Source organism: Tasmannia lanceolata, unplaced genomic scaffold (assembly GCF_043159265.1).
Source record: "Tasmannia lanceolata isolate RefF3 unplaced genomic scaffold, GAP_Taslan_0.1 ptg000015l, whole genome shotgun sequence".
Taxonomy (NCBI): Eukaryota; Viridiplantae; Streptophyta; class Magnoliopsida; order Canellales; family Winteraceae; genus Tasmannia; species Tasmannia lanceolata.
The window spans coordinates 44,593,764-44,606,912 of NW_027518692.1; the positions used below are offsets into that span (position 1 = coordinate 44,593,764).

General features: G+C 39.5%; 1 protein-coding gene across 4 annotated transcripts; it reads left to right on the forward strand.

Annotated features, from left to right (window-relative positions):
• The first annotated feature begins 2,597 nt into the window (after positions 1–2,597).
• On the forward strand, positions 2,598–11,233 carry LOC143847498 (putative transcription factor GLK1). 4 transcript variants are annotated; one of them, XM_077356348.1, is made up of 6 exons: positions 2,598–3,309; positions 4,124–4,264; positions 5,225–5,548; positions 5,865–5,962; positions 6,968–7,084; positions 10,856–11,233. In XM_077356348.1, the coding sequence occupies exons 1-6, from the start codon at positions 2,869–2,871 to the stop codon at positions 10,872–10,874; spliced, it is 1,140 nt and encodes a 379-aa protein (XP_077212463.1). In that variant the 5' UTR covers positions 2,598–2,868; the 3' UTR covers positions 10,875–11,233. The 4 variants fall into 4 exon arrangements, with proteins under 4 accessions (XP_077212463.1, XP_077212464.1, XP_077212461.1 ...); XM_077356349.1 differs by having other exon boundaries at positions 2,599–3,309; positions 10,859–11,233; XM_077356346.1 differs by having other exon boundaries at positions 2,599–3,309; positions 5,865–5,936.
• Positions 11,234–13,149: the final 1,916 nt, after the last annotated feature.

A 13,149-nucleotide genomic window follows, 5' to 3' on the forward strand; every position in this document is an offset into this window, starting at 1 on the left:
CCAATCTGAAAAGGGACTGCATATCCCGTGGAGATGATTTATGTTGTAAGGCCTAGTTACGTTGTGGCCCATCAAATGAATGGTCTGGATCATTCTACTTTGTGGCCCATCAAGTGAACGGTTTGGATCACCCTAAGATGTGGTCCTTTGTACTTTCCGAATAATACTGGACTTAACGCCCGCTCATCATATAAAATCTACTAAAAATCATATTCCAGAACGCAAACGGAACATTGTACTGTGGATTAAGATGTACTCAAAGTACGCTTCAACTTTATAATGGTTTTTTATTTTTTTTGATGACGTAGGGTGTCGCCACCCCACTTTGTAGAGCGGGACTAATTCCCTCCTGATGCGCGCAATCACCTATAAACCACGCGTATCGGGTATTGCTAGCGTCCATCGCAAAAGGCATTTTGCGGCTGGTCTGTCGCATGTTAGACTAGCTGCGAAATGCCTTTTGCGATGGACCCTAGCAAATCCCATGTTTTTATCATGTCAAGGACCTCTTTGGTATCTGTGTCGGATATGCCCCTTTTTCCCTCGGTCACTGTATTGTTTATTCCCTATTTGGATTGAAGGAAATTTTTTTTGAGGAAAATGTTTTCCAAGGATTTTAGAGGGATATGAAAAATTGAAGGTACAAGGTCCTTGGAAATAAAACTTGAACTGTGGTGGCTCAAGTTGGTTTTTTTCATTTGTAATCAAACAAAGGATAAAGAAAGAAATTTTGGAAAAGTTTTTCTGCAACTAAAAAAGGGTCTTTGCCACACGATAATTTCTTGGTTCTTTCGTTTAGCATTTCTTGGGAGAACCCTGAATGAGGCTTGATGGACCAAGGTTCTAGGAACACCACAAACAATTTCCATTTGAATCTATAGATCTATCACATAAACAGACAAGAGTGTGCTAAATAAGTGTCTTCTAGTAACGTGTATAAAACTGACTTTTATTTTAGCATTTTAATCTCCCTCTCTCTATCTCTCTCTTGTAATTCAAAAGAGAGACTCTACCCACTTGTACTACAAGTGGTAACGAATCCAAGAGTGGATACCAAGCATGTTAAAGTATAAAAGATTAAATACTGCCTTCTCCAACAGCTTAAGCTTTTGGAGTAAACCGGTAGTTTCACATGGTATCAAAGCAAATGCCTCGGTTCAAACCTCCTTTAGCAAAATCCACATGCAATGGCAAAACCCAAAAGAGGGGCCACTTGTAGGCCAATCCTAAAAAGAGGGGCCACATGTGATGGGGAGTGTTAAAGTATAAAAGCTTAAATACTGCCTTCTCCAACAGCTTAAGCTTTTGGAGTAAACGGGTAGCTTCATAGAGCAAAAAATATGTACAGTATGCCTGCTGTAAAGGTAGATTGTCCATTTTTACCATCCGAAACAATCATAGATCAATAGATTCAATATTGGCACAATAACATGAAAAAGTAAAGGAAAGGACAAACCTGCCATTATAAAGAAGACAAGGATAGTCAGACTACGACCCTGATTTACCTTTTTGCCGGTATACATAAACAGACATAGCTGATATGTATGAAACTTTGTCTTCTGACATTTTTCTCCCTTCCTCTCCCTTTGTTCCATTTCAACTTTTCTAACACTACAAACTAGGGGTGTAAACGAGCCGAGCCATGATCGGCTCCGCTCGGCTCGTTAAGCTCAAAAGCTCGGCTAGCTAGGCTCGCGAGCCTTATCGAGCTCGGGTTATGTTAAGTTCACACCCCTCATCTTCCCTGGACAGCCCTATCTAGTGTAATTTGACTACTCTTTTTACACTACAGGGGGTGGTCCAAGTAACAAATGGGGTTCCAAAAAAGAAGTGACATATTTTGCCTCCGCCTTTCACTCGTTGGACAACCCTTTTAGTGTGTGTGTGTGTGTGTGTGTGTGTATATATATATATATATATATATATATATATATATATATATATATATATATATATATAGGAAAAGGAGTGCGGTCGAGCGCACCTAAGCTTAGGTGCGGACACATGGGTCCCACATTTTTTGTGCTGATCAAAACCATTCATTTGCAAGGCCCCATCATAGATAGGGTGTGTATAAAAAATCAGGTCCATTGGATCATCCTAACCCCTCCAAAAGTGAAGGGCAAAAATGGGCAGATTTGTGGCAAACGGTGTCTGTCCATTTTGACCTCCACAAATGAATGTATTAGGATGATCCTATGAAGCTGATTTTTTGTGCATACCCCATCTATGTAAGGGCCTTTCAAATGAATGCTTTGGATCATCCTAAAAAAGTGTGCCCACATGAGTTTGGGGCCCTCGACTGCACCTAAGCTTGGTGCGGTCGACCGCACAATCTTATTCCTCATATATATATATATATATATATATATATAATTCTTAACGAGCCAAGCTGGCCTAGCTCGGGCTCGGCTCGTTAAGCTTAACGAGCCTGGCCAGCCGGCTCAGGTCAGTCGTTAAGGATTCGAGCCGAGCTCGAGCAAGCTTCCGAGCCCGAGCCAAAATTGACACCCTTACTACAAACCAAAGGAGAAAAAGAAAACAATTGAAAGGGAAAAAAATCAACCTTATGAGCTTTCTCTTATTTTTGCAGATCCTTCAAAAAATACCAGTCCACAAAAGCAAGCACAAACAAAAACAAAAACGAAAAAACAAATCTCCAAAGAAGTTGTGGCTGACATCCAACCTCTCTCCACTCTCCCCTTCTTCTATACTCCAAAAAATCACAACCAAGCCAAACCATATTCTCCAAATCTCTGAAAAACCTAAGAATTTATCGTAGTTGGATAGAAGTTTTGGTACTATTCTCATGCAATATTGTTTTCATAGACATATCAAGTGAATCAAACCCAAGAATTATCCTTGGGTATGGTTCCTTTCCATATTGAAATGCTTTCAGTGTCACCTCTAAAATGTTCCAAGGATGAAAACGGGGGAGATTTGGGAGGCTTTTTGGTCGGAGCCGATGATTTTTCTGATGAGATTTCCGGTGGGAACTTGCTCGATGACATCGATTTCAGTGATCTCTTTGTGGGCCTCGATGACGGGGACATCTTGCCGGATTTGGAGATGGACCCGGAAATACTCGCCGAGTTTTCTTCGCTTGATAAAACTTGTTTGCTTAGAGAAGATTCCGAGATGAATTTTTCGTCATCAGAGAAGGAGGAAAGGAGAAAGAAGGGAGCGAAGGCCGGAAGCAGGAGAGTGGAGTCAGTTGCGACAACGAATTCTGTGTCATCGGAGAGTGATAAAGGCCAGAAACCGGCAACGGCCCAGACCAAAAGCCCTCGAGGGAAGAGGAAAATGAAGGTAAATAATAAGGGTGTGTTTGCTGACATACATGAGCCACTGTGCTTGTTGAAATGTAACTCCTCTAAAATGTACTCACGTTAACCCAGTCTCACTATGTAGAGAAAATTCTGAAAATGGTTTAACCAATTTGATAGTAAATCTGTGTCTGCACTTTATGATCTAAATCAAAGGTTGTCATTCAAAAAAAAATGTCCTCAAGTTTTTAGAGAAATACTACAATATCTTTAGCTTTTCCTTCTCGCCTTGCATAGAGAGAGAGAGAGAGAGAGAGAGAGAGAGAGAGAGAGAGAGAGAGAGAGAGAGAGAGAGAGAGAGAGAGAGAGAGAGAGAATGGTAATAGTCAGGTAAAGCAGAAGCCATAGATTAAGGTTGGGGATTTCTGAGATGAGGAGCTTAAGAGAAAATGGTAATAGACAGGTAAAGCAGAAGCCATAGATTAAGGTTGGGGATTTCTGAGATGGGGAGCTTAAGATAGTGTAAGATTTCTCTAAAATCACTTTGACATTGTACAGACATACAAATTACATTTCGACAAAATGTTGGGTGTGCTTGAAGAGATTATGTATTCAGAATAGCTCTCTCTATCTCTCAGATAAAAATTAAAAAAAAATAATACTAAATAGATTGTCAAATATTTCATGGGAATCACGGAAATCATGGGTCGATCTGAACCAAAAGCATGAAGAGACTGGCTGATGGTAGAGACTCACCTTTAGGTGAATAAAGGAAAAATGGAATTTGCATTTCTAAAAAATAAAACTGAACTTCTTTTTTTTTGTATTTCATTTTCGTTTTATTGGACTGTGTGTAGGTGGATTGGACCCCAGATCTACATAGAAGATTTGTTCAAGCAGTGGAGCAGCTAGGCGTAGATAAGGCAGTGCCTTCAAGGATTCTAGAGCTTATGGGAATTGATTGTCTCACTCGACACAATATTGCTAGCCACCTTCAGGTACAATTTTTTTCTCCCATCTACATTCCCCTTTGAGATTGTTCTTCTTTCCTCCATTTTTTTTTTGCTCTTGCCTTCTTTTTTCCCACATGTGGGCTGAATTTAATTTCCTTTGGAATTTTGCCATACCCATTCTTACTGTGCCATTTTCCTTTGTTTGCTTTCGATAGATCCAAAACATATGTTTTTAGGTGTGTTGTAAAACTTCCAAAACATGGTTTTTTTTCTTCTGAAAAATAGAAAGGAGCTCCTTTGTTAGAGAAAGAGGATTTTCTCCTACTAATGCATTGAAAGAGCTTACAAATTAAAAACTGATATATTCATTTTCTCTTCTCTCAATATCTATTTGAAGTTGGATCTTGTAGGGTTATTTATCTTGGCCAAACATTCCTTTCGTTTTCTTTGCTGTGATTGATAACAAACATGAGCTTCCTTGAACTATAGGAAAGTCCTCAACTAAAATAGAAAGTTATTTCCTCCCTTCTGTATAGAAGTTGAGCTTATGAACTTTAAATGAGCTTCAATTTCTACTAAACTAACTGTTTCAAAATGATGACGCGGATTAAAAAGCGGCCAAAGCAAATCCTAATCAACTCGGCACGGCATGATCTAGTACTAAGTTGATGAGACCAAGCACTTGGTTGACACGACCGAGTTTGATAACTCATAACTCAGGAGATCGAGTCAACGGAGTTTTGATTGACTTCATAGGGCAAAATGTGGAGAAGAATGCGGCAAATGCAAAAGGGAATCAACTCGGACGAGTTGAGGACGCGTTGGAGTTTTGAAACTATGCCTAGAGTGATTAGCCAACAAAATTATGAATTACTAGAACATCCATTTTTAGTTAAACATACAAATTAAGCTGTGAAACAATATGAAACCTTAGGGATTAGCATTTTTCTTTTTTTCTTTATTCTTTTTTTTTTCTGAAGATGGTTAATTGCTGGTTGTTTGCAGAAATATCGGTCGCATCGGAAGCATTTGCTGGCAAGAGAAGCTGAAGCAGCGAGCTGGAGCCAACGACGGCAAATATATGGAGGAGGAAGCAAGAGAGAAATGGCTCCATGGCTAGCACCCACAATGGGTTTCCCTCCACCTAGTGCAATTCAACCTTTCAGGCCCATGCACGTGTGGGGACATCCAACCGTCGATCAATCAATGTTACACTTGTGGGCTAAACATCTGGTCCAGTCTCCATCTCCACCACAACTACCATGGGCACCTCCACCAAGACCTCCATTCCCACCAGATCCTTCCTTTTGGCACCCCCATCACCATCGTGTACTCTCTCTCTCTCTCTCTCTCTCTCTCTGAAACTACCAATTACTCCAAAAGCTTAAGTTTATGGAGATGGCATTATTTAATCTTTTATACTTTAACAACCCCACCCCATCACCATCGTGTACTCTCTCTCTCTCTCTCTCTCTCTCTCTCTCTCTCTCTCTCTCTCTCTCTCTCTCTCTCTCTCTCTCTCTCTCTCTGTGAAACTACCAATTACTCCCAAAAGCTTAAGTTTATGGAGATGGTATAATTTAATCTTTTATACTTTAACTCCCTCTCTCTCTCTCTCTCTCTCAACGTGGTGCTCCTTTTGCAGGTCTCTAAAGAAGGGTGGCTTTCAAATTCTCTCACACAAGGAACGCCTTGCTTTCCTCCGCCATTAACGACGGTATCTATTACTCCCTTCGTCTATAGGTAAACACGAGTTTTTATATGGAGTGTGCGCTTGAAGTCCAGTATTTTTCAAAAAGTACAGTGGGCCCCCTTCATTGGATGATCCAAACCGTACATTCTCAGGCCACAACTTGAACAGGATGAAGCCGGTAGATCATCTCCATAAGATGATCCTAACCCTCCGATCTATATAGGTTGCTATAATACAGAAGGGCAACGTACGATGATCCTATGGAAATGATCTATACGGTAGAGGCAGTTTACATTGTGGCCCGTGTAATGAACGGTTTGGGCATTCTATGAAGTGGGCCCGCAAAACTTTTTGAAAAATACTGAGACTTCAAGCGGGCACACATAAAAACTTGAGATTTTATATGGTGTAAGCCCTTATACTCCCGTATTTCTCAAAAAGTATTGTACGAACCACATTATGGGATGATCCAAACCGTCCATAAGATGGAACCCAATGTAAATAGGATGTTCCCCAAAAATCATTTCCATAGGATAATCCTAGCCCTCCAATCTATAGAGGTTTCCATAATATGCAGATCCTCTATAGATATGAGGGCTTGGATCATCCTATGGAAGTGATTTTTGGGGAACAACGTATTTAGCCTTGTGTTCCATCTTATGGACGGTTTGGATCATCCTATGATATGGTGCGTACAGTACTTTTTGAAAAATAAGGGACTATAAGGGCTTACACAATATCAAAACTCAACTAAACAATATGCAAATTTAATATGGTGTAAGCTTGTGTAGTCTAGTAACTGTATGGCTTACACCATAGGATGATCCAAACAGTTCATTTGATGGGCCACAATGTAGGTTATGCCCCAAAATCATTTAGCGTCACTCTGGGGCAGAACCTACGTCAATAAACGATTTGGATCATCCTATGGTGTAAGCAGTAAAGTACAGTGCATTTTGAAAAATACTTGACTATCCAACTAACATTTTTTCTCACCATATAAAAACTCCATACATAAACGCGATTGTTCTTAACTTCTTAGCAAATTAATGCAGAGGTTTTCTTCCCCACCCGTGCCGGGCATTCCACCTCCTGCATTGTACAGACCTGATAAAACCCTTGTCTTCCCAAACGGGCAATCCAACTCCCACCTTCAATTTGACCTTCATCCGGTAACCACCTCCTTTCTTTCTTTTTTCTTTTAGATATTATGCTTTATATATGTCTGCAGCTTAGAATTACTTCAATTGAAATATGAAATTGGGCTCATGGAATGTATCATTCTTGTTTGTTATATTGAAAATAAAAAATAGAAAAAAAAACTGAAGATATAATTTCAGCTTTGTTAGATAAGAAATTTCTTTACGGATTGATAGGTCATACATGATTAAGAATATGTGAAAATTGGGAAACTTCATTTCGTTTTCTTTTTCAACAAGTAAGGAGTGATTATTAACAGAGATAGGATCTTTTTGTCATCACCACCATATAGTCCACTATGACTAGACCTGGCAAAAGCGGGTCGACCCAACCCATCCGCAAATTTGGGGGCACGGGTCGGAGTTTTAGTGACCCGTCAAAATCGAACTGCGGGTCACCCAACCCGCAAAAACATGGGCTGGATCGGGTCAACCCGCGGGTTTTTGGATTTTTTAAAAAAAAATTATTTTAAAAGAGGGCATTACTAAGCATGAATACACCCCCTATTTTTCAAAATGGACAGTACAACCCACATCATAGGATGATCCAAACCATGCATTTGATGGGCCATGATATAAATGCGTTGTGCCCAAAAAATCATTACCATAGGATGATTCTAACCCTCTGATCTAAAGAGGGACTCACAATATGGAAACTACTATAGATAGGACGTTGGGATCATCCTATGGCAATGATTTTTGGGGCACAATCCATTTACGTTGTGGCCTATCAAGTGGACGGTTTGAATCATCCTATGGTGTAGGTTGTACCGTCTATTTTGAAAATTAGGGGGTGAATTCATAGATAGAAGGGAGTGAATTTATCACCGCCCAAAAAAAACACTGTTTTGGCAAAAAATGCAGGTAACCCGCAGGTCGACCCGACCCACCCGCACTGGGTACGGGTCAACTGGTTGCTTACCCGTAGGAAAGCAGGTCATTAGGGGTGTAAACGAGCCGAGCTGAGCTGAGCTTGGTCAAGCTCGGCTCGGCTCGCTAAGCTCAAAAGCTCTACTCGGTCAGGCTGGGCCAGGTTGGCGAGCCTTATCGAGCTCGGGTTATATTAAGTTCACACCCCTCATCTTCCCTGGACAACCCCTATCTAGTGTAATTTGACTACTCTCGGGGGGTGGTCCAAGTAACAAATGAGGTTCCAAAAAAGAAGTGACATTTTGCCTCCCCCTTTCACTCCATGGACAACCCTTTCAGTGTATATATTAATATATAATATATATATTTAAATATATTAAATTCTTAATGAGCCTTAATGAGCCGAGACGAGCCGAGCCGGATGGCCAGGCTCGTTAAGCGTAACGAGCCGAGCCCGAGCTAGGCCATGCTCGGCTCGGCTTGTTAATGATTCGAGCCGAGCTTTTTCCGAGCCCGAGCCAAAATTGACACCCTTACGGGTCATTTTGACCCGCAATCCAGGTAAGGGTCATTTTGACCCGCAACCCGCATGACCCACGGGTTACCCGACCCTACCCACCCGTTTGCCAGGTCTGACTGTTCAAAAATAGACATGCCATCAACAGTAAGGACAGGTGTACGGTGATGATCATTTGCAGCGAACCCGACCTGGTCCATCAAGACTGACCAGAAATGAGCCAGTAAAGGAATCAAAGACATTAAGCTCGTTGAAGATAAGGACGAAGACCAGGACTCCCTTTATATGAGCCAAATCCTAAAGATACAAAAAGTACATCCATAAAGGATAACGTGAGGCTATGAAACTTCAAAATCAACTTGTAGAATCGAGGTCAGACACTTCATGAGTGAAAGTAGATGGTGAAAAAACTTAGCCTATCGAGGTTATATTATCTCAAGGCAAAACTATATTATAGCACTAACCTCGCAAGCTCTTAAATAAATAAAAAAGGGGAAACATGCAAGTATTTCAGATTTTGATATCTTGATATCTAAGGTGGAGACAATAACTGAAACTAATTCCTCTTATTTCTAGAGAAAGAGATTGACTTTATTGAATAGTGCATGGTTTACTTAGACAGATGTAACTAGTTTTTATGAACAATTACACGTAAACTGAAATCTTAAAAAACATCCAAACTGCAATTTGGGTCTGCATCTAAACACACACTTTAGTTGTCCAAAAAAAAAATGAAGAGGAGTATTTGGTTTTATATATGTGGTTGTGGTTCAGCACTTTGATTCAGACTTGAAGTTTGGAGGTCTTTTGAATATCAATATTTCCAAATGTTTTTTTTTTTTTGAAATGGTGATATTATAAATAATGGAAAAAACAGGAGACCGAGATAGAACTCCCATATTTACAATAGAAAATGAGAAGACAAAAGAGACGAAATATACAATCAACGGCACACCACTCCTCAAGGAGGAAGGTGGTCAAACCACCTAATAGGACCACCAGATACACCACGCTTGGCAAGCACATCCGCCTTATCATTTGCCGATCTTCTGACATGTTGATATCCTATCCCGAAGTTATATCCCCAATCTCATCAAACATGGAAAGAAATCTCCACGGAGGAGCCGACCCACCTTTCAGCCAACGAATCACATTTAGCGAATCCCCTTCTAAATGTATTTGATTTTTGAAATCACCTCAGCCTTAGCCCTAAAATCTAGATTTATTAATGCAATCTGATGGAATTATAAGTTTAAGCACTTGATCACCCGTCTCTTGGAACTTGCTACATGCTTGGAGCTTGGCATCGTCACCGTTGAGACTTACTATATACATTGACTTCGCTAGAATTGTGACCTACATTGGGACTTTGCTATATTGGAAATCTACTCTCTTGGGAATTTATACTCTTTAGTAACTTAATTTTGCTCTGGAATTGTATAAGTTCTTTTGTTTATTTATGTTTTGAATTTGATAGTGTAATAGTGGTTGCTTAGCAAAGCTAAGTATAGTTAAGAAGTGTTAACTCTAATTTTAAATGTAGCTAGACTATAATTTGGACCTTGTATCTTCTTCTAGTGAAAATTGAATTTATTCTTTGTGTGTGTGGCATCGGAAGAACAAGTTTCTTTTCTTGAATCTAATCTTCTACCTCCATCTAGTTGGTCTAATTCCAGCACAAGCTTGTATAATAATCTTTATTTCTCTGTGGCTGGACTTGCTAAATAAAGCAGCCATTAGAAGTCAAAGGAAGGAAATCAAATCTAACCCTAATTTGATGGCCAACATTTTTATGTTACTTTATAATTAGCTAAGCTTAGCATTAACATTCATATTAATGCCCATATTAATTGTTGCTTCTCCCGACTAGGACTATCTGAATTATAGGTAAAGAAATTCCATTGGTTTCACTTTCATCATTTCTTGGGTTGCCTTGTCTTAGACAGTAGATCAATATTGTTAAATTTATCTCTCGAATTCTAACTCGTGTATATTACTATGACCCCCTATGATTACAATATGGACTCGAACAGCCCACATCAGGCTTCCTAATCCTATGATATAAGCTAAAATTCCTATGTTCATCTTGGCATGTAAGTTGGTTAAAGAGTAGTTAGTTTGAAGGATAAAGAAATGTTTTCAATAGATTGTTAATTAGTAGCACTAGCCAATATAGCTTATGATAATGGGGATTTTTGGTAAAAACCCTTGTTTACATAAATGGGCACTGATCTATAATCTTAATTTTCTTCAAGAAGTAATATAACTTATTGATTTTCTTCAAGAATTATTACAACTTATTTTCACTAAGTTTGTCATAAGATCTGACATCATCTCCTTTTGCTTTGTAATGGTAGCAGTCAAAAGAGACCCTAGATGCTGCTATTGGAGATGTTTTAGCAAAACCATGGCTGCCACTTCCTCTTGGGCTGAAGCCTCCATCTCTCGATAGTGTGATGGGGGAACTACGAAGACAAGGAATATCTAAAATACCACCCTCTTGTGCTTGATTATACGCACATCTTGTTGATTTTGTGAAGATCAGCAAAACCTAATTCGACGACATTTCCCGGTTGTACAAGCCTCCATCAGAGATCTTCTTCTTCTTTTCTTTTCTTTTTCTTTTCTTTTTCTCTCTATTATTACCTCAAATGGATCACGGAAGAATAACCAGTACCTTTTGTAATGGGTGTTGTGAGGTTGTAATAAAGAGGAAGTTTAATTTCTACCTTAAACCCCCCCCACCCCCCCACCCCCCCCTTCTGTTGAATTCAAGTTCATTTATAGTGTGTTAATAGTATAGAAAGTACAGATAAGATGTCACGCCCCCATACTGTACTCACGGTCCAGTTCCATATACCTGCAAAGTTACCTCTACAAGTATACAAGGCGAAGCAAACTATCAGAACAATCTATATCCATAAATCCATGATAACAATCTCTTATACAATTCAAATCGGGGAGAATATGCTATGTGCTGACAAAAATTAATTTTTTGAGATTTCCCTAAAATTAAGGGTTTGCTCACATCACTTGTGATGTTGTGGCGTTAATCAATTTGCTTGGTCCACTTTTAGGTCCTATTCTGGGTTTGCCTAGCATTACTCAATCATAAATCAATTCCTCTCATTCTTTTCCTACGCTGAATATAACATAATTAAAAACAATTCTTTGATAAGTCTTATTTCATACTTACTATCAAAACTAATCAAAGAAACTAACAAACGACTGGAGGAAACTATGCTTTCGCTCCCTCGTCAACAGCGCGATGATCAAAATCTGAAAATTTTAAATCCACAATCAGCCAAAGCCCAATACATAATAATGAATTATTTTAGTTGGGTCAAGCATGCCATTAAGAGTTCAAAGAACGGAGTCATAATTGAACAAATTAACAAGTCTGAAATCCGAAGTTTTTCACATGTTCCAAAAGGTCTAATTGTGTCAAAAGACAAAATAATCATAAGCAAACGGATGAGTGATCAACAGTATTCGTGCTAAAGATTCACATAGGTCGATGTTTCATAGGTTCTAAATAATCTAATTGCAAGGGAATCATATCCAAACGAATGGGTGGTCGAAGTTGTATGTACCAAAGTTCTCAAACGTCAATATTTCAAAAAGAACATGTAAGGGTCAGAGGAACAAAGTTCTTATAGCACTTCCGGGTCATCGGCTTAGTCATATAATACTCATATAATACCACGTTATATCACGATTCTAATGACATGTTGTTTTGCACTGTCGGTCGGCAATGTCAGAACTAGTTGCTAATCTTATTCACATATACATGTCGACAGGGCCAAGGTATGTCCCCCATTGGCGGGATCTAATTTCTTATGTTCATGTGGCCAATGTATTGTGGCCCCATTGGTGAGGGCTATTCTAAGTTAAAAAATCTAAACCCACATGAGTGTTCACTATTCACAAGATCCACATGGAAATCAAAGTAAGTAACAAGGATTTTTCAAATTCACTAGCAAGCAGTACTTGTTCAAAGATCGTTTAGATTCAAAGTTCTAAGCATAGCTCGAAGAATAAAGTACAAAATTTCATTGCATCTAAGCATGGGCGTGCAAGATCAAAGGGATATCCATGATCAAAAGGTCCATATACAAATTCACAAGAAATAATAAACATGGGATAAAGGCATGCTAGACCCGAAATCAACCGAGAACAGAGGTTCACACAATTCTAAGATAAGATCACATTATACATAAATTGAATATGAGGGTCAGAGAGGCTGGAAGAGATCAAAGCACTAAAATGATACGGTATCATGTGCCTAGAATGCCAAATACATATGCACGACTTCATGCTCTAGGGCTCAAACGTTTTATTACATATTAACCATAGATATTTCATGAGATAAGCGGTCTTTGGAAGGTAGGATATACCATAGAGGAACCCCTAAAACAAACATAAAAGCGATGTCTGGCAATCCAACCTTGTAGACAGGGGTGTTCACGAACGACCATGACCCACGTTCGACTGAGTGATCTCTGATAAATATTGATTTTTTTTGCAGACCGAGGCGCCCACGGTCAATCACAAGGCACGGTCGACCGAGACACGCTTTGTCGATACTCGATCTTTGCAAGCAGAGACACCCGCGGTCGGTCTTCCCCCACGGTTGACCGAGACACGTTAT

Coding starts and splice junctions, on each gene's coding strand:
- LOC143847498 (XM_077356346.1), top strand. CDS start 2,869: ATGGTTCCTTTCCATATTGAAATGCTTTCAGTGTCACCTCTAAAATGT. Junction 5,937..6,967: donor TTCCTCCGCCATTAACGACG/GTATCTATTACT, acceptor AAATTAATGCAG/AGGTTTTCTTCCCCACCCGT. Junction 7,085..10,855: donor TTCAATTTGACCTTCATCCG/GTAACCACCTCC, acceptor TTGTAATGGTAG/CAGTCAAAAGAGACCCTAGA.